This window comes from Pararge aegeria, chromosome 17 (assembly GCF_905163445.1).
Source record: "Pararge aegeria chromosome 17, ilParAegt1.1, whole genome shotgun sequence".
NCBI classification, from domain to species: Eukaryota; Metazoa; Arthropoda; class Insecta; order Lepidoptera; family Nymphalidae; genus Pararge; species Pararge aegeria.
Window position 1 is genome coordinate 1412063 of NC_053196.1, and position 26321 is coordinate 1438383.

General features: G+C 37.2%; 1 protein-coding gene across 1 annotated transcript; it reads left to right on the plus strand.

Moving 5' to 3' along the window:
• The first annotated feature begins 667 nt into the window (after nucleotides 1-667).
• On the plus strand, nucleotides 668-24629 carry LOC120631218. The gene is made up of 4 exons (XM_039900700.1): nucleotides 668-766; nucleotides 19379-19480; nucleotides 20291-20485; nucleotides 21960-24629. The coding sequence occupies exons 1-4, from the start codon at nucleotides 668-670 to the stop codon at nucleotides 24627-24629; spliced, it is 3066 nt and encodes a 1021-aa protein (XP_039756634.1).
• Nucleotides 24630-26321: the final 1692 nt, after the last annotated feature.

The following is a 26321-nucleotide window of genomic DNA, read 5'->3' on the forward strand; positions in this document are numbered from 1 at the left end:
TAGGAAAATTAAGCTAATTCGCTATACTCCGCGAACTTCTTCAATCCTTATACTCCACATTAACCAGATTTACAATGATAAATTGTCTAACAACTATTCATTGTAAAGTCAACATCTCCTGAAGATGCTCCGGTTTCGGAGCGAAACGTACTTAGCGTGCTGCAGCAATACTCTACGGCAATGTGGGGTACATTGCCCTGGAGCCCGTAGATCGAGTGTAACTAATAATAATTGCAAACTAAAATTAATATTTACAATAAGCCATCTAATTGTTTACTTATGGGCATTAAAATAATTTTGAATAAGCCAATATTTCAGATTTTTCTTAAATACTGTTTCTTTCCTTTCTTCTGTGATATACTTTGGGATACTAATCTGACGACCAAGAATAGTTTCACAAAACCTTTCAGTTACAATTTTCCCTGAAAGGACTTGATGGGAATTCTAAAAGAGATTTCGCCCAACAACTCTGAGTTATTAAAGTACCGTCTAGAAGCTTGTTCAGAAAGACCATGTCATGAATTTTTCGCCATATCACATAGTGATGATGCCATGCCATTTATACCTAAAATATTATATAATCTATAGTTAAGTATATCGACTGTCATTTGGAGTGGTCGGTTAAACTGTGTGTGTGTGTTGTTGGTTGCAGTGATGGTGTGAGCGCATGGGAGGCGGCGCGCTGCTGGAGGCGTCGGCGCGAGGCGACGCGGGCCGTGTCGCGAGCTTGATTCGAGCCGGCGCGCCCGTGGATGCTGCGGACGAGGTAGGTGATCCACACTTATATTGCTCTGTTTTTTACTCATAACAAAACACGATATGATAGTAGTACATGCTTATTTTTGGACGGCCGACTGGCGCAGTGGGCAGTGTCCCTGCTTTCTGAGTCCAAGGCCGTTGGTTCGATTACCACAACTGGAAAATGTTTAGAGATGAACATGAATGTTTTCAGTGTTTGGGTGTTTATTTTTATTAAAAATATTTGCGTATATTACTCATGAAAATAATAATCAGTCATCTTAGTATCCATATGACGAGCTACGCTTACTTTGGGGCTAGATGGCGATGTGTGTATTGTCATTGTATATTTATATTTATTACACTTTAGGCTTTTACACTGTAATTTGCAAAGAACCATACTTTTTGCGTAATGTACTATTAATAAAGATTTTAAACTGAGATTTCCGTGTTTAATCGTCATTTCTTAAAAATACTCAAAACGATAATATTTTTAGTTTGTTGACCACGATCCATATAATATAATCGTGGTATATAACCGTTTGACTATTTTCAAACAAATTCAAAAAAGAAGGAAATTACGCGATTACTAAATTATATTAAACTAGCTTTACCCTGCCACGCTTCGCTGTGGCACGTCGTGATTGAATGGTTGAAAAAAATAGATAAAAACAATCCTTGATGCGTACTTTATATCATGCTAAAATATTCATGCAGATTTTTTTTTATATATATAGATAATATATTTTTAGGAACCAGAGGTAAAATCTTTAAAAAAATCAATCACGACTACACACACATATATTTTTAATAGAAATTAAAGCAAGAGTCTACACAGAACTAATAAAACACTCAACAAATTACTAATTTAGAGAAATTCAATTCATAAATCTAATTTACAACAAAAACAAAATGAGCAGGTTGACTTTCCGAACGGACAGGGGTTCCCCTTCAACTAGTTGACGGTACCCGAAGATTCTCTCCAATCCTATTCTTCTTCCTCGGAGTCCCAAAAATATGGGGCTCGGGGTAACCGCTCAGGGCGATGGCCCTTTTCGGTGGTCGCAACGCCGTCTGCAACTACAGACGGGTCACTTGGTGGGACCGTTGGGTCCGTGGTGTCGAGTCCGGGGAAGAAGTCGCGGCAGCGCGATCAAACCTGCGTTATGACGCGGCGATCAGCGGTACTGCGGCGACTTGGTATGTCCTGGATGGGGCTTACGCCCGCCGCTCAGCGAGGTCGAGCTTGCCAATGTGCATTGGCAAGCGCCCGTCAGCCAGCGGCGAGGAAGCGTTTGGAAGTCCGGTGGTTATGTGGTCCTCGTGGGGCGCTCCGTAGACAGCGCGTCTTCATCCGCCACTTGAGGACGCCTGTCTTGCAAAGAGGTGCCCACAGTCTTGACTATTCGACGGGGAATAGCCGACGTGGGCATCTCATGCATGGGGCCGGTATACCAGGCGCGATCGAGAGACTCGGCACGGGAACCGAACTGCTCGGTGCGTGGCTGAAGGTGCAGCGTGGTGTCCACTCGACGCTGGAAGAGCAGGCTCTGTGTGGGACGGGCTTTTTGTGTAAAAAGCCTGTCGGCGTTCCAGTAGGTGATGGGGAGCTCAGCCATTGCAGAGCTCCATGATGCATCCCAGGATGAGCGGGACTGGGTCGCGCTGCTCCTGGATTGCCATCAGCACCTCGTTTAGGATCCCAATGATCCTGGTTAATCTAGGGTCCAAGTGCCCGCGGGCCGGCTGGGCTGCCGGCTGCGGGACTCCCACTCGCTTCGCCTTCGTCCCCCTTTCGGGGGCAGCGACCACGGTGGGCTTGGACGGTTCGTTGCGCGGCAGCACGGAAGGCGGTGCCGTCGTAAAAGAAGACGAAGGTGGCACTGTCGCTCTCTCCAATGAAGCGCGCACCGCCTTTTATAGTCTCTAACACCACCACTACGCGTTGTCCCCTCCACGATGACGTGTTCTGACTATTTTCTGACATCCAACTGTATGTACAAATAAATAAATATACTACGACAATACAAACTTCGCCATCTAGCCCCAAAGTAAGCTTAGCTTGTGTTATGGGTACTGAGATGACTGATGAATAGACCAGAACACAACATTGCAACAATGCTACTTAGCGACAGAAATAAGCATAGTGGTAGTTCACTTCCCCGGACGAGCTCAGTCACAAAAAGATCTACTACTATTAAATGTATATGCAATTAACAAACACACAGACAAACTATAGCATTCATAACGTTATAATAATAATGAATGTTTTGTCTGTGCAATTATGGACGAAGTCATCAAGACGAGAAACTAGCGGAAACACATTATGAAAGATGGCACTCTAGACATATGTCGATCGTGTTATCGTCCCGGGGGAGTCCCTCAGGCATATAGTTTCCGGGTGTTCTCATCTTGCTAACGGCGAATACTTGCACAGACATAATTAAGTAGCCAGGATAGTTCATCAACAACTTGCTCTTCGGTTTGGCCTTATCGATTTTGAGATTCCTTACTATAGGTACGACCCGGCGTCAGTTCTTGAAAATAGCAGTGCATTGCTCTACTGGGATCGAACGATTATCACTGACAGGTATATTACAGCTAATAGACCTGATATAGTTCTAGTCGATCGATCAGTTCGCCGTGCAATAATTGTTGACATTTCTATTCCACATGACGATAATCTGGTAAAAGCTGAAAAGGAAAAAGTATCTAAATACTTGGACCTTGCTCACGAGATTACCGCCATGTGGAATGTTGAGTCGACCGTTATAGTTCTGATCATCGTTTCAGTCAATGGTCTTCTCGCGAAAAGCTTTGACCAACATCTTAAGAAGCTTTCGCTTGGTGGTTGGATCAAGTGTCGGATACAGAAGGCAGTAGTTCTTGAAACGGCGCGTATTGTGTGGAGGTTCCTCACTCTGGAACCCTGACCGCCGGTTGCTTGGGTATTCAAAAGCCCCGCAAGCGGAGGGTGGATGTTTTTTTTTATAAATTTGTAATAGTGTCTTTTATTTTATTTTTAAGCATTGTTAAGAATTAAAAAAAAAATGAAAAATAATAAATGATAGATTATGAATGCAAGAATAATAATTGATAGCTTTGACCTTTATTTCCTTTAAACGAGAAGAATATTCAACTCGGCTAATAGGCTGTAAGTTAAAATAAATAATTAGCAATAAAGCATTGTTATTACTCAAACACCCACCTCAGTATCCTGCCTGTATGTCCAACTGTATTGATTATCCCACAACCTTTTTATTTTATGTCATGAATAATTAAACATGACTTTTATTGGAACCGTATTAAAACTCTAATAGTCTATTTAAGTTGATACAGCCATAAATGGTAACCCATTTAGCAAACTGTCCGAGGGCTTTACGACATTTTATTATGAATGTAAATAAATAATTAATTTTCCTTTTCACTTAGGTATAACCACTATAATGTTTATGCAGTTATTTTATTATGTGGACACATTAAAAAACATACACACTGTACAACCATACAACATTTTGAAAGTGGGTGTATTATAGGACAGTTGTAACCATTCTATTGTAATTATATATGGTTAAATAAAAAATACCTTAGCTTTCTGCTTTTTTTTTTACCCTGTATATACGAGATTAAATTAGATTGGCAGTTTTTATCAGGGTACTGGCCGCAATATTGGGGTCAGAAGAAGTTAAAATGGGAGAGAAATCTTCTTGTTCCAAACACCCGACAATGCCTCGGATATCTAATTTTAAGGATGTCCGATTAGACATTGGTGCTCTAACTTTCGTTTCACAATAAAAAAGGATAGGAGAGTGGTCTGTAATTAAAGAATCTAACACCAAAGTGGTGACTTGATAGGGAGATCTGTAAATGATATGGTCAAGGCAATTGTTAAGTCTAGTGGGAATATGGTGTGCGGGAAGCATACCGTGTGCAGCGAGCATGTTAAGTTAATGTAGTCGTCTGAGTGGGGATCGCGATTGTCGGGTATGATGTTGATATTTAAATCCGCAACGATTATTAGATTTCTATATTAAATAGCTGTAAGGCTTGGTCAAGACTGAAAGATCATTATATAACCCATTACTGGCCAGCTACAGGACACGGGTTCGGGGTTTCCTCCCACAGTGAAAAGAGGTTAAGGCCACCACGCTGGCCCAGTGCGGATTGGTGGACTTCACACACCTTTGAGAACATTATGGAGAGCTCTCAGCCACACTCCTCGCGATATTTTCCTTCACCGTTAGAGCAAGTTTTGTTTTATTGCTTAAATTTAAAACATAAATCACTTCCTGGGATCTCAAACTCGGTGCCCTACAAAAGAAAGCTGAAGATATAACCACTATGCCGTTAGCGCTTCTCGCGTTCAGTTTGCGGCTTAATGCAATAACAGGATTTGCGTGCGATCCTCATTAAACCTGGCTCATAACACGCCTCACGTTTTGCCAATTCACTACATAGCAATACAATATACAGGTAACCCGCCCTAGCTTTGCCCGTTATTAATATTTATCATATTTGAAAAAAGAGTGAAGTTAATATGTAAATTTTGTAAGTGGTAAGTTTTTGTGTTTTATTTAAACTTATAAATAAATAAATAAAAAATATATGTATATACTACGACAATAGGAACACACATTGTAGCCTAGCTTGGTACTAAGATGCCTGATGAATATTTTTATGAATAATATACATTAATACTTATACTATGCATACAAACCCAGACACTGAAAAACATTAATGTTCATCAGACAAAAATTTTCCAGTTGTGGAAATCGAACCCACGGCCTTGGACTCAGAAAGCAGGGTCGCTGCCCAATGCGTAAATCGGCCGTCGAAAGTATTTATACTTAACTAATTAATACAATGCAACAATTATTAATTATTTTAATGTTAAAGCTGAACCCCAACGAAGTTTTCTTATGAATTGAAAGTTGCTAAATATAAATAAATTCAGCGAATTGGGTACAAGATATTTTTTTTTTTGAGTTATAAAAGAACTTAATTAAACTTTATTATTTATACGGATTGTCTGTTAAAAAAATATTTTAATGATATTGAAGACACATGGTGTTACTTACCCGTGGTAAATAAGTCGTTTAGATACTTCGTTAGGACGTGAAGGATACTTTACGTGTAAAATACGAATGCTATTACCACCCTTGGGAGTTTGATGATTTTCCAGGACCAAAAGTAGCCTATGTTACTTTCCGTCCTTTCGAATTCAAATCAAGTTGATTGGAAGGACAAACACACATTATCATTTATATTATTACTACCTGTTGCCCGCCTTCTTCATCTGCGTTATTTAAGACTTTTTATAACCTGTGGAAACCGATTGTTTTCCTGACACAAAAAGTAGACTTTCTACTATCTTAACGCGAAAAATCAAGTTTATTTTTGCTTAGTTTGGACTTAAAGGAACGACAGTTAAACAAACTAGCAAACACTCTTTAGCATTTATTATATTAGTTAGGATTATACGGATAACATCATTGTAATTATATTAAATTCCGCTTTGTCAGCTCTCTCCAAACCAATTATGAGGTAGCACTATTCATATTAGAGATACGGGCGCCCCGTGGCGAATGTATTCGATATACCGGCCTTGTAATAAATCCTACTTTTCTTTATGATATGTTCGAACTTATTAAGAAACGTGGCATAACGCCGTAATAGTTATACAGTGTGTTGTCACAGTTAAATAAAGTCCAAGCCAAATATATATTTATTTTAATAGGGCTTTTGCTGCGTACATTCAACTACAAGCACCTTTCTTCAGAGCGTGAAAAAACATTGTTATTACGTGTACGAGATTTATGTAAGGCCCTTTGACATTTTTTTGTATAAATTCTCGTCGATACATATTTAAGCTAAATTAGCTAGCAAGTCCTCAATACACGTTATAGTGATTGATTAAGATAAGAAAGAAAGAAAAAAACAGCTCTTCTAAGCCCGTCTGGTGCTCTTTATTTTACAGCACCAATAAGTTGATGCCGTTATATTTGTTAAACGGCACTGTGGACAATAAACACATATACAACGTGTAACCTAATTATGAAATACTATTGAAGGGTGCATTGGTATATTTCATAAGGAACAACCCTGTAAAATTGTTAAATCAATAGAAGCATATTTATTTTTTGATACAAACAAATTCAAAACATTCTAAGTGTTAACTTATGACAACCCTATTGAAGATAAAAGACCGACACGCGCATAGTACCTTTAATTTTGAATGTGCTGATTTCTTTCAGTAAAAACTATGGCAGTGGTTTACTTAAAAACTATTAGCGTTTGGGTTTCACACATAAGTCATCACGTCACAGTATTGTCTTTCACAGACTTCAAAGCGTACCTCTGAAGTCTGTGAAGTAGTATTATTTCGGTCTTCATTTACACGTTGTATAAAACGTACCCTACTGTTCTAAAGTCTGAATACGCAAGTGAATGCCGTACTCTTATTTATAGGTCTGTCGAGGGACACACAGAGTTTTTAGTGTATGCAAGTCCCACATAACCCCTCCGTTTCCCCTAACAGAGTGGCATGCTTCCTGCATTTTCTCTGTTAATAAAAAAAAGGGTGCCCGTTGTCTTTAGAACTTGAAAGATATTTTTAATTTCATAGTGCAGAATGCCAAACCAATGCATACCCATTCCGATCGAAGAGCCCGTAGACGCGTTACACGAATCGATGAATAATAGAACGATATACATCTCAGGTAGAATCGAGCGGTCGATACATCAGTGTAGTCCCCGTACCGTGGAGTTACGCGCCCGATCTATCAAAGACGCTGAACTTGTAAAATGAAGGAGTTCGACGGTAGAGCAAAATGATTTATCATATCATTATGGTTAAGGAATGTCTGGAGCGCGACGAACTAAACATTCCGCGGGACCTGATTCAACTGTCCGCCTGTCTTTTGTTTGTCAATTTTCATCGCTATTATTTTTTATTCCAATACAATAACCTCACGTGGTAATAAATGATTTTGAACCGTCAAATTTGTCCCTTTGTTGTGACTACACACCAAACAGATCCTCGGCGATGGACCCTCTACGCACGTTTCGGTCTGACGAAAGAGCATCCTCAGGAGATGTTGACTTAACAATTATTCATTGTAAAGTCAACATCACGTGTGGAGTATAAAGATTGAAGAAATTATAAATAACACCATTAGCAGGAGCATCTTAATGAAGATGCTCCTGCTTTTCGAGGAGTATAGCAAATTAAGCTTTTCATAATATATCGTTGAGCTATGTTGGTAACTTTAGTTTCTTCGGGATGTTTCTTGGGCATTTCTGATCTGGTAGAGATATTCTTACGTTTGGGAGGACCTCCCTGGCGCAACGCTGAGCGCTGTGAATTTAAGCAGGAGGTCCCGTGTTCGAATCACGGCAGGAGCGATTTGGGAATTTATAATTTCTGAATTTTCTGTAGTCTTCAGGGCAGGAGACAAAAAAATTAAATACCCTGACAAGGGATATAATACCTACATGTCCACCTGCTAAAGCACAGGAATATGGAGGAGTTTACCCCCGTTTATTATTACACATATATTATTTGGATATTAATTCCACTTGTGCGCCAGTGCTCTGAGAGTTGATAAAGCTGTGGGAGAAGATAACTGGGGATATAACTGTCTCCTGCCCATGCTAGCCCTGCTGGTCTGGTGGGAGGCTTTGGCCGTAATGTGCCGATAAGCGTTTTAGTGTTCCGGTGCGATGTCGCGTACAAAACCGATTAGGGCTAGCAGGCAGTGGCGAGTATAGAGGGTATGCACATTTATTTATTTATTAGGTTTTCAAGTAAAAGAAATGCCGTATTTTTGCATCACATAAACCAATGAAGTTACCACAACTTGGTTATACATACTCGTAAAATACGATAACATTAACCACAATTGCTTAGGAATAAGTGGAGGTACTTATTAAACAAAATTAAATTTAATTTAATAAGTACCTCCTTATTAAACAAGCAATTATTAAACAAAAAAAAATAAAAAAAACCTTTAAAGCTTATAATACTTATTTTGCCATAATAAATTTCCTAAAAGTGAAATTTTCACGTCTTCCATCTAGCTCACGGGTTTACGCCTTGCATTTAACCTACGACATGCAAAATCGATATAACTTAGAAGAAGTGTGTGGGGAGTCCACTAAATTATGTATTATTTTATATAACAACATTTGATCTCTTAAATTGCGTCACATATATCACATGATATAAAGTGAAGAAAATCTCCAGTACGAGTTATAACATCCAAAAGGTAGACTTTTTATATCTCTTACATTGCCCATACTTAAGTTTCCTACAACTCGGACTGGAGATTTTTTTCATTTTATTGCATCTGCCCGCTTAGTGCATACCTCTATGCACGCCACTGCTAACAGGTTAGCCCGCTACCATCTTAGACTGCATCAACACTTACCACCAGGTGAGATTGCAGTCAAGGGCTAACTTGTAGTGGAATAAAAAAAATAAAAAAAACTTAGCATAGTTGTCTCCATCTCACTGAGTGGCTCTGAGTTTTTCCTATCATAACCATATTTAGCGACTATATTTCTGAGTTACAAGTCATCAAAATGTACGAAGGCTCAGTTCTTCAAGCACTGCGCAGTTAAGCTATAAATAAATATTCAGAATACATTAAGAATTGCCATCTATCTCTGTACAACATCGACACAGAGCAAGCGTTGACGTGCAGAGATGATTGATTGCTCTCGGGGAAATGACTGTTGGGTAACCTATAGTTAAATAAATATATACAAAACTAGCTATTGCCCGCAACTTCGTCTGCGTTTGATTTTGTTTTTAAAGTATTCCGTATCGCTAAGCCTTAAATGAGTATAGTAGTATATATATATATATATATATACATATATATATAACATGTGACGGTAAATTAATTATAGACAAATAATTTGCAATAAAATAAAATTGCAACTATAATTAAAGATCTAAGCTATCCTATCTCTTAAGTTGGACCAGACTGCTACGGTGTGCCAATTTAATTTAAAATCGGTTAAGTAGTTTAGGAGTCCATCGCGGACAAACATCGTGACAGGAGATTTATATATATTAAGATATTACGACTATACATACATCGCCATCTAGCCCCAAAGTAAGCGAAGCTTGTGTTATGGGTACTAAGTAAGATAACTGATGAATAACTTTATGAATAACACAAACTATGTCCCTTAGGAGTTGAGTAAAGTCAGAAAGAATAAGGGCTATGCAGTGCGTCGGTTCAGGGTATATAGATGAGAATAAGTCATATTATTAATAAGGTAAATTTATTTCTGTTGAGCGATGCCCCGCTCAGTTGTTTGTCAAACAAGTACAGTTACAATTTAAAAATTTGACTCTTCCACAAAAGTTTTCTTTTGTTAATTTATTTATTACTAGATATTCCCTGCGACTTCGCTCGCGTAAATTTCGGGACGCAGCGTCCATAGTCTACACCTATAGTCATACATGAGATTATTGTCAATTTTTTTATCTTTAGTAAAAATATATATGTATTTTTTTAATAAAAAGTATCCTATATTACTTCTGATACCTCTAAGAATACGTGTACAAATTTTCATGATGATCGGTTTAGTAGTTTTCGCGCGAAAGCGTAACAAACAAACCTACATTCACATTTATAATATTAGGAGGAAGGATAAGTTTGCGCTGAGCAAGATCCATTTTACCCAAAAAAATTTTTTTTTGGAACGACTCGGTTAGTTACCTATACTTCTGTCGTATAAGAGAACACAGTAGTTAATAGTTATGTTGAGATGGCGATTAGGTACGGAACCTATAAAAGGCTGGTGAAATTCCATGAAACAATGCGCACAATATAAAAAACGTAACTTTTACTTTCTACCAGTGTACCAGTCGTAAGCCAACTGTGTATTACTACTGTTGAAATAAAAACAGATCACTGATTAGCAGGCACGTATGTACTCGTACATATTATACTCATTAGACGTCAACTTATCGTTTTATGATAGACACTAAAATTCGGATTATTTCCGGCTTATTTACGTAACTGTTTATTTAGGAGAAATCAGAATGTGTTCTCTACATCGGTAATTTATATACCGGTTCTAAAATTATGAAGTTATAAAATTCTGCTTTAGCTACCGGTTGGTTAATAAATTTGATTCAAGCTCTTATTTTGATGGAGTTAGGTCTTCTTCCCATAAAAAAATGTTGACATTTACATACTGAAGCGACATTGAGGATAAGTGTCCTGTGGCTGGAAATTCAGTAAATTTTCATTAAAATTTCCATAGTTTCCAAAACATCTAAAGGGGCAATCTACGGGCCATATAAGTATTTCTACAAGACGGAATTAATTTGACGCTTTGACGTTACAGTTTATCAATGCTCGTAAACGACTCCACGATTGTAAGCGTAAAATCCTATAGTAAACTCTAATTTGCCGTCATTAAATAAAAGGAAATCCTCCACGCGTAAAAATAGTACCCAGTAATAACAAACAGTAGAAACATTAGGTCAAAAAAGTCTGCGAGAGTGAAAATCTCCGTAGTACGTTTCTCAACTTTGAACAATAATTTATTCGATACCAGCTTATCCATCTGTCATCTAGGCGCAACCGACACCATATCGAGAGAACCGGGATCATTAAAAAAACTAGTTCGGATACATGGACCGGTTAGCGTGTTGTTATTTTTTTTTTATCGTATTGGACATCGGTTCTGCGTTACTGCGGACACGGGATTTAAGTTAAGTACCACTGAGTAAAGACAACATCATTATTAATTTTACTAATTACTGTCAAATTTACTGGAATGATTTGATTATTTTTTTTTGCTTTTTGTTCAGGTACCAACAATTTGTACATCATTTGATACCTTACTCAAAGTGCTACAATGCTTTTTTAATAAGTGCCAGACGTCATGACAGCACAGTATTTATTTTAGCTATTACTATTCCGGTGCACAGATAGCCAATATGTAACGACTAGCTATTGCCCGGGGCTTCGTCCGCGTTTTTTTGCTTTTTTATAAATCTATGGTAAAATGTATCCCCTTACCAAATTTAAGTCAAATTGGTTTAGTAGCTTTTGCGTGAAAGAGTCACGAACATCCATAAGTCAATACAACCATTCGCATTTATAATAGGAAGTAAGATAGGATAGGATAGGCTAGGCATTACTTCTGTTAGCATTTTAAAGTATGTTAAAAGCTTAAACTTATAACTTCAGAGTTTTGAGAGGGGGCTAAAAGTGTGTCTGCATAATTGATTCGGTCTCGACCATTCTAATCGTGGTTACTTTTAAATTAACCCATAAATATTGTGACCCACGCCCAGTTAATTAGTAATCTAACGTTAAAGCTAACCCATTGGTTTGTCTCAATTCGGATAATAACCACTCGAATGTATTACAGCCGTTAAAGTAATGAGGTTTCGTTGATTTGTTGCTTGTTAGGGCGTAACAAATGGTTTGTGTCAGATTAGCTTTGTAATAATTGAAGATTTGGAGGAATAAGACCTTCCTGGCGCAGTGGTGAGCGCTAGGTCTTATCAGTGGCGGTCCGGTTTGATACCCGGTAGGGGCAATTTGGGAAATTCTCACTTTTATTTGGTCTAGTCTGGTGGGAGGCTTCGGCCATGGCTAGTTAGCACGCAACCGTTACGATGCCGCTTAGTTTTTTGTGGTCCCAATAAATAGCAGTGTTAAGTCACACATATGACAACAACAACCCTATGGTGGTTTCTTGAATATAAGGTCAGATCTTCGTCTGCACCGAATCGGATATTAGAGGTTTAAATATCTGTCGGCGCGAAGGTGTTCTACACCTCATTTACCGGCGTCAAAATAATTAAGATTTATTAATTAACTTCTTTTAAACTGTTTCAATCACAAACTAAGCTTTTACTGACAATCATGTGTTAAAATTCACAACATAATTTTGTAAACACGATTAGTCGGTGTCAACAAGTTTTTACAACAGATGATTGTTGTACAATCATGCATGCTTTGGTATAAGTACCGGTGGCCGATATCTCGCAGCAGATGATTACTCGAGACGTCGGACCGTTCGGACGTCTGAAAGTATTCGTAATAAAAACAGAAAACAACAAGTTGTGGTTTTAATCGTGATGGACGGAAATATTGAAGTTGACGTTGAAGTGACGTCAGTATCGCTGACGTCACTCTTTCTAAAACCAACTCTGAGGCTCTTGAGCCGTCATATCTTTAAAAAACCGCTGCATTTTTCTTGCTTTTTGCGTTTCTATACCCGTCGCAACTTCGAAGCGATAGCGATCAAAATTTTCAAAATATATTTCTGTACATTTAGTACAGAAATCTTCCAGTTACAGTTTTATTATAAGTAAAGATATAGGTACCTACTCGTTTTCAGATATTATGTAGCGCAGTATAACAATTCCCTCGTAACTCCTCGACGTCCCTGAATAAGAAAGTAGTCTTCATAACGGCAAATTCAACGTATTTTACTAAATTCAAATTTCATTTATTTCAAGCAGGCCTAATACAACACAAGCACTTTTGAGTTTTGAAACGTCAACATTATTAGTTTTTGATTTTCTTGTTTCTAGATTTTCTTTTCTAGTTTTTTTATTCAGTAGACGAATATCTAAAATTAAAGGCTTATATTATTGTATTTCTAGGTTTATATTTTGGTTTACTCTACATTATTTAATTTTAAGTTGACATTGTAATTTAATTTCACAATTTTTGATACCTTAATTTTCTGACATTTTGTATAAATACGAAAAATAATTTTATAATTAAGGTGTTATTAATAATTTTAATATTAACTTGTTATGTTTTATTATAAGATCAAATTTGTTAAACTGCAATCACGCAAATAAATATTTGAATTAGAATTAGAATTAGAATTAGTTTTTTTATCGCATTAGGTTAAGCCCTTAATGATAAATTAAGTTTTGTAAGTAATTAAATAAAAAAATAAAAAAAATGGAAACAATAACGTCCACAATAATAAAACAATGCTTTAAGCAATGGTGATAAGCCCCTTGCCCTACAAGCGGAAAGTACACACGGACAAAGTTGCCAGCTACAGCTAGTCTTAAATATAATCATGTATCACAATAAAACAGAATGTGTTAACTGCTACTCAATTAAGCGACGTGCGAAATCCTCAGATTAACTGATAAACACGCGGGTGTTAGTTTTAATATCGTAAAAGCTAACAAATTGGGTTTTCAGTGAAAAAACTAATTGAAATTCTTTGGGAACGAGAATGTAACATCGGCTGACGTTAATTAATTTTAATTGACACATTGAAGTCTATATTACATACTTTAGCATTAAGATGTCTAAAAGGGACTGTTAGAAGTTTTTACTGATGCATTTAAACGATAAGATCACGGGCAAAAAAGTACAACGCACTCTTGACGTCCGATTGGCGCAGTGGGCGACCCTGCTTTCTGAGACCAAAGCCGTGGGTTTGATTCCCACAACTGGAAAATGTTTGTGTGATGAAAATTAATGTTTTTCAGTGTCTGGGTGTTTATATGTATATTATAAGTATTTATGTATTTTATTCATCCTACTTAATATTATAAATGTGAACGTGTTAATGTTTGTTACTCAATCACGCAAAAACGGCTGAACGGATTTGAATGAAATTTTGCATGCATGTAGCCTTTGACATGAAAAATTACATAGGCTAGTTTTTATCTCGGGAAATAAGAAAGATCCGGCGGGAATAAAAAACCTTAATCCACGCGAACGTAGTCGCGGCTAGTTAAAAAATATTGACAGTCATTTTAGTAACCAATACACAAGCTACGCTAAATTCGGGGCTAGATGGCAATGTTTTTAGTTTTAGTGTCGTGATATATTTATTTATTTACTCTAGCTACGTTAGTCATAAATACAACCTCTAACCTCAAACATAATATACTTACAAATAAATTATACCGTCCCTCATGTATAAAAATAATCACATACAGGTTATAAAGGTGCTCAGAACTAATTTGAATTGGAGGCCATTTAATGCTTCTGTGTAATAAGCTCGTTGGAAAACATTATAAGAGACATTCCATATTTTTTATCCTATCCCTTTATAATTAACACGGAGCGGTCTCGTAAGCAGTGTTTTCGCGTTAAAAATGGCGCGAATCGCCATTACGGTTATAATCATTGACATTGCTACAGATTATAAGATTTTTGAAAATAAAAATATAGATTCTATAATGTTTTTGACGTCGTTAAATAAGTTAAATTTTTATATAGTATACGATTAAATGGTATAGTTATACGGTTAAGTTAATTATAACTGTTAATTATATGAATATGAAAAAGTTAATTATATAATTTAATTATAACTGGTATGAATAAAACCGGGGTTTCTTAAGCTTTTTGTCTCCACTTGCCGTACTTTTCGATTTTCGTAAACAAACCACAAACTAGACAATTTTTATCAAATTTCACTGAAAATTAGGCCTTGACTGCAATCTCACCTGATGGGAAGTAATGATGCAGTGCGTGGTGGAAGCGAGCTAAACTGTTAGGGTTATGGAAGTTATATTAAACCCGAAACCCTAATTACTCGTAACACTAAATCGCTTGACGTCACATTTTTGTCGTTAGCATGGTAAGGTAAACTAGCAACAGCTGATGCCTCGCCCCAGACCCTGCCCAAGAAAAATCCAGAAATTATTAATTCCTTGATTGCTGCTGAACATGGGACCTCCCACTTTTCGGGCTATAGAGCTCACCACTGCGCCTGGGAGGTGGTCAAAAATAAAAATGTAAAATGCGTGTAATGTATTAATTAAATCTTGAACCGGCAGTCATCAGTATGCCGCAGTCATCATCAGTCTAAAAAAACAGCGACCCTGCTTTCTGAGCCAAGGCCGTGGGTTCGATTCCCACAATAAGCCAATGTTTGTGTGATGAACATGAATATTTTTCAGTGTCTGGGTGTTTATCTATATATTATAAGTATTTATGTATATTATTTATATAATTTTTTCATCAGTCATTATAGTATCCATTACACAAGCTATGCTTACTTTGGGGCTAGATAGCGATGTGTATTATTGTCGTTGTATATTTATTTATTTATCATCGTTATGATTATCATTTATGTATACCCATACCGGCCTAGCGGTCACGGGTCTCCTTTCAGAATGAGAAGGAAATTTTGTACATTAATAAAGGTACATATATAAGTGCATACCGGGAATCAAACTCGGTCCCCGGTAAAAGCAGGGCGAAGCTTAAACTACTAGGCTAAAAGTGGGATACTTTTAAAAAGGATGATAACGCCTCATATTTTGATTACGGACATACCCATGTCACATAAAAGAAAGTTTGTCGTTAATTTTTTATTTTAATACATTTCCAAGTAGAGTTGATTAAAAATAATAAAGTAGATCGGTTCCAACGACTACCACATTCATTTGCATCAGATAAAAGCCTGAATGAATGAATAAAATGAACAGGAAATACGGTAAAGTTGGATAGAAGCATTCCATTCCTAGCAATTCATTAAAAAATAGTTAAATTACTTAGTATTAATAGTACAATGTTACAAAAATGTATAACGTTTACAAGTAGCTCCATTCTGTAATATGTTTAGCTCTATTCTTTAATATATTTCATCGATAGCCTATATCAGTCCACTGTTGGACGAAGGCCTCCCCCATCGGGAGGGTTTGGCAATTATCACTATTCTGGGCAGACAGGATTCTTCGAGGATTATTATTTCTTGTACTATTCGTCATCATCATCATATCAACCAATTACCGGCCAACTGCGGGGCACGGATCTACAAATTCCACACATGAGAAGGATTTCGGACTTAGTCCAACTTAGTGTAAAAAGTGGTCAACGTTATAAGCTCAATTTTCGTATCACCTTATTTTTTTAGGGTTGATCGCTAATATGGCTATAAAGATGGGTCTCCTCCCACAATGAGAAGGGGTTAAGGCCGTGGTCCACCACGCTGGCCCAGTGCAGATTGGTGGACTACCCAACATTTTAGAGAACTCGCAGGCATGCAGGTTACCTCACGACATTTTCCTTTACCATTGAACGTGATATTTAAATTGCATAAAACGCACTTGGCTTAGAAAATTTAGTAATGCGTGCTAGGATTCGAACTCGGCCCCCCGAAAGTGAAGACGAAGTCCTAACCACTAGGCTATCTCTAAAACGAAAATTACTGCAAATGAGTTATGATCAAACGGAAGAGATCATTCAGTCAAATATATTGCATCCATAGCCATCCCGTTGTACGTATCTATAATATAAACGTAACCATAACACACACGCACACGCACGCACACACACGAACACGCCAACACACACACACACACACACACCCACACACACACGAACACGCCAACACAGACACACACACACACACACACACAAACACGCGCGCGCGCGTGCTAAAAAAACAACATATAAAATCAATCAATCCTAACCGTATTCGGTAATAAGTGTACAGCACAGTTTTTACATGTGCAGTACCACCCTTGACGTCCGATTGGCGAAGTGGACAGCGACCCGGCTTTCTGAGTTCAGGGCTATGGGTTCGATTCCCAAAACTGGAAAATGTTTTGATGAACATGAACGTTTTTTCAGTGTCTTGGTATTTATCTGTATATTATAAGTATTATGTATATTCATCCGTCATCTTAGTACCCATAACACAAACTATGCTGACTTTGGGGCTAGATGGCGATGTGTGTATTGTTGTAGTATAGTTATATTTATTTATTTACCCTTGCTAATATTTTTGTGCCAATGTAACTGTTCCAAATAAAGATTTATTATTATTATCTATTATTATCGCCACTTGTACTATTAGTAATATAATATATTAGCTCGAGCATGCTCAGAGTGTATTCTGAGGTTAAAAGTTTCGGCTGTAGGTTCTCTGCCTGTCAGGGGCAAGCCTTTGATAGCCAAAAATGGATGATAGGTTCCTACTAGAATCTAAATATAGGAATTTAAAAAAATCCCTCGGTTGATCCTTCCCTTAATCCTTTGGTTGGCTGGAATAAATTGCTATGTAGCGATAAGGCCACCAAAATGAAGTTAATTTATAACGCATCAAAAGTGCCATCTATGTGCCTATTTGAATAAAGGAATATTTGACTTTGACTTTGACTTTGAAGGTACATTATGGTGGCCTTATCGCTAGTCTACTCTATGGCTCTATGTTTACACTATGTAACAACTTTTTTTCTTTGGTGGACAATGTGCATTCATTCATTCATATGATGATATTGCAACTAAGATACAAATTATCTTCAAAAATATCCACTTGTCTTAAATCATCAAACGGTTCCTCTAGTTTTATATCCCAAAGTTAAGTTTACAGTTAATATCACAGTCAATGTAAACATGGCAATAAAGCCATAAAGCAACTATCATATTATATGTGTAGGCAGTAGGTACTTACTATGTTACTACTGTGACATTTCGTAACGTTTCCGTAGCTATGCGATAATTACGCAAGGTGGTATCGTTGAGGCCGCTTGCTTACATAATGACAGTCTATCGACTGTTTCCCGTTATATCGAGACCATAAAAGCTAAAAAATACATTTCATATCCCATTATTTAGTTTTTATACGCCATATACGTAATTTTTATTGAAGTATAGACGGGATAGATATTTTTAGGTAAGCACATATCTTACTTAGTAGATATTCCATACCTACCTTTAATTTTTTTATTTCTCTGTAAGTTAGCCTCGGCAAGCAATCTCCACCCTGGTGATACAAACAAAGACGGTAAAAAAGCTCACCTGTTAAGGGTGTGTCACTTATATTTAAACTTAGCCGCTCACCCAAACCCACAACAAACTTAGCAGATTATATCCGGCTAAGTTTGTTGTGGGCTTTTCTTAGACCAAGGCGCCTTTGGAATCCTCGTAGCTTTATGTTTAAGATGGCGAACATAGTTATCACCATCACTTCACAATTATGTAAGCATATAAACGCTTCTTGAGTACTTGTGATAGGCCTGCATGAATAAAGAATTTTATTGAATTTTAATTTTGAATATAAAACCTATGCCTGTAATATAACCTGATCGTTGTCTAAGCGGCATCGTACCGGAACGCTAAATCGCTTCGCGATAGGTCTTTTTCGGTATGGTGTTAACTATTCACGCCGGTGTCTCCAAACAAACTATTGAGAAATTATAAATTCCCAAATTGCCAGGGCCAGGTAAGCCTAGTGGAAACCATCACTTATAGACAGATCAACAAATCGCAGGGCAATCAAGGAACACGTTCTACAATGCCGCCCTGTGTCCACCAACCTGAGACGTAGGTGTTAAGCCTCATGCGCTTGTAAATTACACCGGCAACCAAACCCTTCAGGTTTCGGACACAGAAATGCTGCTTGGCGGAACTAAGCGGTAATACTTCTCCGGACGAACTCTGTCTCAAAAAGCGCTATTTTCTCTCAACAGAGTCATGAGGCCCTGTCAGTGCGTAGCAATAAAAAAAATATATAAAATAAAATAAAGTCATTTTATTTCAGGTCGGGGGACCCTTATACAAAATTGAGAGATTAAAATAAAATGAATATAAAAGACAGTCAGATTTAAAAAAAAAAAAAAAAAAAAAATATCTTCTACTAATGATGATGATGATGCTTGTTCCAGAATGGCTGCAGCGCCTTGCAGAGGGCGGCGGCGGATGGGCATGTGGAGGTCGTACGCGTGCTGCTGGAGCAAGGCGCCGACCCCAACAAGCAGGACCTCGTGGTGAGTCGATTTCAACCACAGTGCTCAATCTCCAGAAAGGTTTTCCAACTACGCTGGAGATACAATAGTAGGTACTCAAGTGTTTGCGTAAACATAGTTGTACTCTCTTTTCCCACACTCCGATGGCATTTCTTTCCGCTTTTGTCTCTTTTCTTCGATTCATCGAGTTCATCGATGGCTCTTTCTTTGCTTTTATCTCTGTGCCTGTCTTTTTTTTTAGACTGTTTCGCGACAAGAATGTAGATTATTTCTTCCAATCCCTTTCTGGTGGCGATATATCTTGCTGTTTCAAGAGATGGCATTGCGTCAAATGTTTTCGGACAAACACGTTGATGACTTGTACGCAATTATGAGAAAAAGATCTGCATCAATGATGAGCAGAATGCGCGGAAGCTCCAATAATATTTTGAATATTATTAAATTATTTAAATATTAAGAAAAATATTAAATATTAACAAATAAATGGGAAAATCCCTTTATGGAGCAATGGGTTGGTACACACTCACACACCAAGTGCTCAAGAGGGTACCTAGGTAGGGTAGTTAGGAGATTCTCAATTATTTATTATTTATAGGTTTGACCAATTTTAGTTTATAATATAGTAAATAAGATAACTGTTATGGTTGTAGCTATGGATTTTTATCTGAATTAAACGTTATTATTATTATTATTACTATTTCTTTCCGGTCGTGAAAGAAATCAGGCGCTCGATGTGATCTCCGAAACACGGTGGTGAAACACCTACAATTACCAAACTTCAAAAACCCAATAGGTACTTATATTCATTATTCGTTAACATTTGTATTACAGCACGGCAACACCGCAGCACACGAGGCAGCATGGAAGGGTTACTCCCGCACTGTTGCAACACTTGCGAAGGGCTGCGACCTGCGCGCGCGCAACGCGGCCGGCTTCGCGCCGCTGCACCTCGCAACACAGAACGGGCACAACCAATCAGCGAGGGAGATTCTACTTGCTGGGGCACCTCCGGACTTGCAGAATAACGTAAGAAACTTCGAAGAAATGTACTTTAATTTTTTTTTCATTTTCTAGTTAGTACTGCACAGCTAGAAAGTAGTATTAGCAGGAGACATTTTCCTCCCTGAGAAAAGGACAAAATGTTGACTTTACCCACAGCTTTATGAACTCTCGGAGCATTAGTGCACGACTGGAAATAATGCAAAGAAAGAACTATTCTCTGTTGCCGTGCTTTGGCAGGGGGACACGCTAATAAAAAAAAAACTATTCATGTAGGCCTGTCACAGGCACTTATGAAGCGTTCATACATACGTATATGTTTACATTATTGTTAGAGGATGGTGATAACTTCGTTCGTCAACTTAAACCTAAGGGTTCCAAACGCGCCCTGGTCTAACAGCCCGCAACAAACTTACATTTTTTGTTATCACCATCTCATAGTAAATTAACATTAATAACATTAATAGAATTTTTTTGTAAGATTACTTTTTATACAAACTTTGAACTTATTACGAGACATCTCAATTTAAAAAGATTTTATTCGGTTAATTGTTATAAAATAATAAACAATTAATTGTCCTTATTCATAAGCAATTTTATGTAACCTAATAAACTGTACAACGAACTTTTTTTTTTGTTTTTAATAATTTATTTTATCTTCTTATAGATAATTTTATCCCTTGTCAGGGGATTTAATCGTGGGATAATAACTTTTATCTCCTGAGCTGTGCTGCTGATAATTGAAGATGCTAAAATAGATGGTAGCAACCTAACTTGTTAGGAGCATGGCAGTTGCATTAAAAACTTCCATGATAGGTTTATACGCGACATCGGACCGTAACGCTATATCACTTGGCGGCTCGTTTATATCTGTATCGTAACTAACAACGGCCAAAGGCTCCCGTAACACAGAAAAAGACCACCAGACATGAAATCCGCAACGACCAACTTCGTGGACAGTCTGTTTTGTAATTCTTAGACACACTTTTTATAAAGACTATTCAAATCGCGAATCATGATTGGAGAAGGTTATCTTTTCGGTTCTAATTTTTTTTACATTCGTTAAACTAAAAGTGTGGTTGGGGTGACAAACCTTATGCCTAACTTAAAGCTTTATTTATTTCGCATCAAGTTATTATATTTTTCACCAAGAGCACAAAGAAGCTTATTCCTTCATTAGAAGAACGGATTGCGGATGTTTTAGTCTATTTACTAAATGTATAAACTACAATTTACTTTCAATGTATAAACTACACACTTAAAGATCACCCTTGAACAAACTCTGAAACAGATTGCATCCATAAGCAGATAATTAAAATTTACGACATCATAAAGCAATTTTATTATGCTTAAAAAGGCTATAAACGAGCGTTCAAGGAACCTAATCGATTTGATCTTCGATAAACTTTGATTATAGAATATAATGTTTGAGATAAAAGCTTAATAAATGTTCTAGAATGGTAATTAGTCAAAACATTTTATATTTAATTGTATATTTCAGTATGGCGATACTTCTCTGCACACTGCGGCACGCTATGGTCACGCGGGAGTCACGCGCATCCTGATCTCGGCGCAGTGTCGCGTCTCCGAACAGAACAAAAACGGCGACACAGCTCTTCACATAGCAGCCGCAATGGGCAGGCGAAAGCTAACAAGAATACTCCTAGAAGCCGGTTGCGACAAATCTCTCAAGAATCATCAAGGAGAAGCAGCAAGAGATATCGCCAGCAGAAAGGGATTGGAAGAAATAATCAACATCCTTAACACACCTGTCGCAAAACAGGGCAAAAAGAAAGACAGGCATAGAGATAAAAGCAAAGAAAGAACCATCGATGAACCCGATGAATCGAAGAAAAGTGACAAAAGCAAAGAGAAGAAAAAGAAGAGTGTACACTTCGAAACTACAACGAATCCAGCTCAAGTACAGTGGTCGCCATATGGCTGCCATTACTATCCTGACCCAAAATACTTCCCTAAACCCAAGTTAAACTCGCTTCCCACCGAACCTTTGAAAAAAGGCGAGCAATACTACTTGGACCTGGCCGGAAATATAAAAAAGGGTCCAATTGGAGCTGGATATACGTGCTATTGTGCCCCATTCTTCAAGCACATGGAAGAAAAGCTTAATGAAGACAAGAAAGATTTGAAACGCCATATCGATAAAGCCCATGAAAAATTAGACCAGAAAGTTACAGATTTAGAAATGAAGACTCAAGGTCAAATATCAGAGTTAACGAGGTTTGTTGCTGCTGAGAGAGCTTTATGCAAGGAGAGGCACAAACATTTGGAGCAATGGCTTTCGAGAGGCATGATGTTCCGAGCGTCGGAAAGAGTAAAGAAACTTGACTTTAGTCCAAAAGGCTCGGTAGATATAGCGCCGTTAAAAAGAACGAGGAGTCTCGAAATTTTAGACGGTAGCAACGAAGAATGGAACAACGTCAACAGAATTATTAAGAGCTTTAACGAGAACATGGAGCAGTGTGAAAGTATAGCCAAAGACTTGGAATATAAAGCGACTTCCAAAAGCACTGAGGGATTAGATAATAAATCACCTCGAAGTCCAAGACGAAAGCTTTTGCTAAAAAATTCAAGAAGTAGTGATCAGTTAGATTTAGGACACAGTCGATGTTCGAGATCACCTCACTCTACCACCCATACAAGCAGTCAAGGCACTTCTCCAAATGTCACGGCTGAAATTCATGTTAGAGCAAATAAGGTTTCCGTATCCCAATCCCCTGTTTCTGATGTTCCTGTTTTCAATGAAAGATACATGTCTTCGTGTAGAAACTCTACAGCCATATCACCAAGTAGCAGTAATCGTCAATCAGATTTTAAAGGTATGAATCTAGAGGAACATGTTATGAACAGTCAAATAGAACAACAAAATGAAACTATGTGGAAAAGTCAAGTATTACAAAGGACAGCAGATGATATTCGAAAAAGGGTAATGCTTGAAAAAGAAATGTCGGATGTCCTGATAAGGAATGCAAAACCGTTGGACATCACTCAGGACGGTTACATAAAATTTTCTAAGCAACCTGATTACAGAGAAGAATGCATTAAAGAGAGGGAGCCTCGAAGATCAGTTCAAGAATTGGTAGCTCATGTAGAACATCAACAGAGACATTTCTCTCCGGAAAGAATTCCTCTACCTATAAAAACAGTTGAAAAAGAAGCACAAATGCCAGTACAACCCAATCCCCTTATCCTTAAAATGCCCCAACAGCCGTTAAGACCTGCACCAGTATTGAAAGAAAAACCTTCAAAAGTCAAACGGTTTAGTCTGCATAATTTAATACCGTTTCCAACGAGAAAAGCCTATCATACTCCGCCAAAGGAAAATGGTAATAATTCAGAAAGCAGTGACGAAGAAGACAATCCTATACGCAGTACAAATCAACCCGGTCCAATGAGGAATACTAATCTACTTCAAACACTACCTCTCCCTAATTACGAGACTGTCTCAATGAAATCTCAATCCCCAGCGCCTCAAGTGCAAACTCAAAATTATCCTCACGATATTAGAATGATTCCAAAAGACGCTTACTTCCACGAAATACCGAATAGACAAACGCATCATCAAATGCCATACATCCAAGAAAATGGTCTTCCAAATCCACCATACCCTTCCCAGACTCAATTCGATTATAACGAGCCTGGTCTACCACAAGGTCAAGTTGAAGGCCGCAACAGAAACCCTATACACCATCACCAAACAGGCGTTTTCAGCGCTATGATGCAAGATCATATAATAAGGGAAATAGAACGGATACCCCATTGTTACAGCGACCATTTGGATCAGAACACTGAAGTTGAAATCGCTAACCAAAATGATCACTTTCGCGGTGGTTACTACGATAACCGTCCGCCAATGTACCCGGGCTTCAGACCAAACCCAAATGCTCTAAGGAAGCCAACACCTGATCATAATTTGCTACACAGTCGTCTTCAATCTTTAGCCATTAACACACATCTGACTGAAACTCAGAGTCAAACGGATAGGGAATCTCATAATGATTCAGGATACAGTACGAAGGTATATGGAAGCTCTCAAGGGCCATCTCCAAGTCTATCTGGTCACGTAGACGATAATTTGTCTGGGCAAAGGATTAATGTTCTGCCTAGTAATAAAGAAGCTGGTGGGCAAATGGGTGCATCGAGCTTAGTGTAGAAAACACGAAAAGATACAAAGATATTAGCAGCAGCTGCATTTTCAATATCAGCAATGTTTGCTTGTTTTTAAATGTATTTCATAAAATCGTGAGATGAAACTTTCAAGTTTTTATTTTCGCGTTAAAATATTACCCGCCATGTGTATTTTTTGTGGTGTAATTTCTATCCTACCGACATGGATGTTTGTATTCTCTTTGCCTCGAATACAAAAAAGTAGGTTTAACTTTTTCCCTAAAAAGTCAATCAATTAATAAATTATTAATAATTATTTGTTATAATTAATAATTATTATTTGTAATCAATTTACAGTTTAAAACCTTTGCAACAATTATAAGTGCACTCACTGATTGCGAAATAACACCCTAAATTACTCGTATTTACAATTTACAAATGTTTTAACTAAAAGTACAAATTTGATTTAGAAACTAATGGATGCCATGTATCACAAATAATATAAGTTAAAAATAATATAATTATAGATGGAAGGACTGGAAAATAAAAAACTTTTTCGTGCGAAAAATAAGTTAATTAATATTTTTCATACTATAGTACTATGATCAGTCCTATATTTTTTGTATTTATGTATCTTAAAATGGAAGCATGTTTTTGTCATATACTTATATTTATTTATAATACTATATGAATGGAGTGTACTGATTTGATTTTAATAAATGCACTGTAAGTGTGAATTTAATTATTTTGTTTCATTGAATAATCAGATTGTTAATAATAAATATTAATTTTTTTCACCCTAAAACTTGTTTTTATTAGAGGACGGTTTTCATTCTTGCCTTGTGGTGACGGCGGATCAGAATATAGTTGTCACAACCGCTTCTCTTCTCGTGGATGTCGTACGAGGCGACTAAGGGATTATAACGGAGACCAGACAACAGCGTCATCTGTGCCAATACTACCATCATCTGCAAATCAGCAAATCCTGTTGAAATTTGGATTTAAAATTGGTTCGCGTCTTAAGATTCGATTCCCGGGTCAGATTAAAAGTTAAGTTAGTTAAAGTTAATACTTACTTACATCAGAGGTGTTATTTAAAAACAAAAAAAAACGTACTCCAAGATAATACCTCTAAAGATATTTACCTATTGCATACAAAATTAATAACATAATAGAATATATTAAAAAAAACGACTTAAAAACAGCTACGTCATATTAGTTTCATGGTTTCCCGCCAATTGCTCTTGTGGGCAAATACTATAAAGACCACGCGTCAAGTTATGATGAACGAACTAAATCACAAATTAAAAAAATTACAAACAAATCACGACAAAAATATAAACGTACCTGCGTTTATATTTTTCAGGCAGATTGATATTTAAAACATGAAGGAATAAATTAAAATTTATAAGAAATGGACGAAAACATTTTAACAAACTTGAAAAATATATATATTCATTAAGTAACAAACAAGGTGTTCATATCTCTACTCTTTACATCAAACAAAAAGGGTTATCCATGATCAAAAAGACTTGAACCCAGAGCCGGGATTCAAATATAACTAACTTTTTATTTATTTATTAACTTTTTATTATGTCCGCCTTACACATAGCCTAAAGTACGAATTTAAGAGCATGAGAAGTGAAAAAAATTGTATTGCAAGTTACAACGCTGAATATTGATGTTTACAACGCTGAATACATATGTTCGATTGTTCTAACTCGCTAACCTCTGAAAC

Excerpts from the sequence above, each read along its gene's own strand:
- LOC120631218 (XM_039900700.1), top strand. The coding sequence starts at position 668 with ATGGGAGGCGGCGCGCTGCTGGAGGCGTCGGCGCGAGGCGACGCGGGC. Across the intron at positions 19,481-20,290 it reads CCAACAAGCAGGACCTCGTG|CACGGCAACACCGCAGCACA; the intron begins GTGAGTCGATTT and ends TTTGTATTACAG. Across the intron at positions 20,486-21,959 it reads CTCCGGACTTGCAGAATAAC|TATGGCGATACTTCTCTGCA; the intron begins GTAAGAAACTTC and ends TGTATATTTCAG.